The 1,892-nt window shown below is 58.9% G+C and overlaps 1 protein-coding gene across 1 annotated transcript in view; it reads right to left on the bottom strand.

The window, feature by feature from the left end:
* The window catches only part of TCF7 (transcription factor 7 (T-cell specific, HMG-box)), a 28,190-nt gene extending 27,393 nt beyond the window's left edge, over positions 1 to 797 (bottom strand). Inside the window, exon 1 of the mRNA XM_009891376.1 lies at positions 630 to 797. Coding sequence (XP_009889678.1) covers positions 630 to 797 — 168 coding nt within the window. The remainder of the gene's footprint in view (positions 1 to 629) is intronic.
* Positions 798 to 1,892: the final 1,095 nt, after the last annotated feature.

Below are 1,892 nucleotides of genomic sequence, written 5' to 3'. Positions count from 1 at the left end.
GCCCCGTCCCCCCGGCTGTGCCCTGTGTCCGGCTGCTGGGAGCAGGTCCTGGGGCTGGTCCGGCTCAGGGCAGGCAGAGGGATAGGATGCTCGGGCGCCTGCGGGGTGAAAGCCCCGGGTGCAGCACAGGCGCTGCAGGCTGCGGTCCGGCATCGAGTCGCCCCCAAATGTGTTTGCTTCGACGTCACTTCTCAGAGAGGGCGAGATGAGTCGACGCGCCTGGCTGTGAAAAACAAAACCTACGAAGTTTTGCTGTTGCTGATTCAATGAGGAATTAACTCTTTTTCACTCCAAAATTAGTCATCGCGCCACAGAAAGAAAGGTAGAAGGTCAGGCTGCACCCAGCGTGCACCGCTGCTGGGGAAGGTACCCACTGCCGGGGGGACTGTGCCTTTATCTGACAATCAACCCAAATTAGGGAATTATTAGGGACGTATTATTAGGGATGTATTATTAGGGACATTATTGGGTACCGCCCGCAGCATCGGAGCTGCTCCTGGGAGGGCTCGCAGAGCAGCACTGTCATTCGGGATGCTCGGGGACCCGCCGCCCGTGACTCAAACCCAGCCCTGCACGGTTTCAGGGCACCTCCGAGTCCTGATAAAATCTCCCAGCTCGGGGCCCCACACCGTGTCAGCAGACACCTTCACCCCTCGCTTCCCCGTGGTGTCGCACCAGGAGATGCTGTGATAAACCATCACATCAAATCCCCGCTGCGGACCGTTTTCGGCGTTGACTGCAAGCACCGGGGGCCCGGAGCGCTCGGCAGCCCGCGGGCGAAGGCAGCGTCGACTCATTTCTCGTCTCAGCGCGCTTTTTTTTTTTTTTTTCTCTTTTCTCACTTTTGCTGCACTCACATCGCCCCAGCCCGCTGCCACAGCAGAAAGGAAACAGGGAAAGTTAAAGCCACCCACGCTCCGGCGCTGCCCCGGCACAGCCCTGCACTCCTCCAGCAAAGACGGGCTTTAGCAGCAGCATCTCCCCGGCCCCTGCCCGGGTCCGGGTCACCCAGCGCCACTGCAGCACCCTGGGCTGGATCTGGCCTTTACCCTCAGCACCACCACCAAAGGTTCCTCCAGGGACCAGAAGACCACATCTCCCATGGGCAGAAGAGCCCCGCTGCCCCGTGCACCCCAGCTCTGGTTGGCCCAGAAGTGCTTACGAGCAGCAGTTAAACGAAGGGGAAAGTGATAATTTGCAGCTATTAATTCTTACATTAATTCTGCATACGTAATGCAGCAGGTACACACTATTGACACTGTCCCGCACAACATCCTTGTCTCTAAATTGGAGAGAAATGGTTTTGATGGATGGACCAGTCGGTGGATAAGGAAATGGCTGGATGGCCGCACTCAGGGTTGTCGTCAACAGCTCAATGTCCAAATGGAGACCAGAGACAAGTGGCACTTCTCAGTGGTCAGTACTGGGACTGGCACTGTTTAACATCTTTGTAGGCGACATGGACAGTGGGATTGAGTGCACCCTCCTCAAGTTTGCCGATGACACCAGGCTGTGTGGAGCGGTCAACACACTGGATGGAAGGGATGCCATCCAGAGGGACCTGGACAGACTGGAGAGGTGGGCCCATGACAACATCATGAGGTTCAAAAAGGCCAAGCGTAGGGTCCTGCATGTGAGTTGGGGCAATCCCAAGCACAGCTCCAGGCTGGGCAGAGAACGGATGGAGAACAGCCCTGAGGAGAAGGACTTGGGGGTGTCGGTGGGTGAGAAGCTCCCCGTGAGCCGGCGATGTGCGCTGGCAGCCCAGCGAGCCCCCCGCACCCCGGGCTGCATCCCCAGCAGCGTGGCCAGCAGGGCGAGGGGGGATTGTGCCCCTCTGCTGCGCTCTGCTCTGGGGAGACCCCCCTGCAGTGCTGCCTCCAGCTCGGGGG

The sequence above is a fragment of the Charadrius vociferus genome, unplaced genomic scaffold, assembly GCF_000708025.1.
Source record: "Charadrius vociferus isolate BGI_N301 unplaced genomic scaffold, ASM70802v2 scaffold370, whole genome shotgun sequence".
Taxonomy (NCBI): domain Eukaryota; kingdom Metazoa; phylum Chordata; class Aves; order Charadriiformes; family Charadriidae; genus Charadrius; species Charadrius vociferus.
The sequence above is the reverse complement of the archived record's forward strand: the minus strand, read 5'-3'. Positions and strand labels throughout refer to the sequence as shown.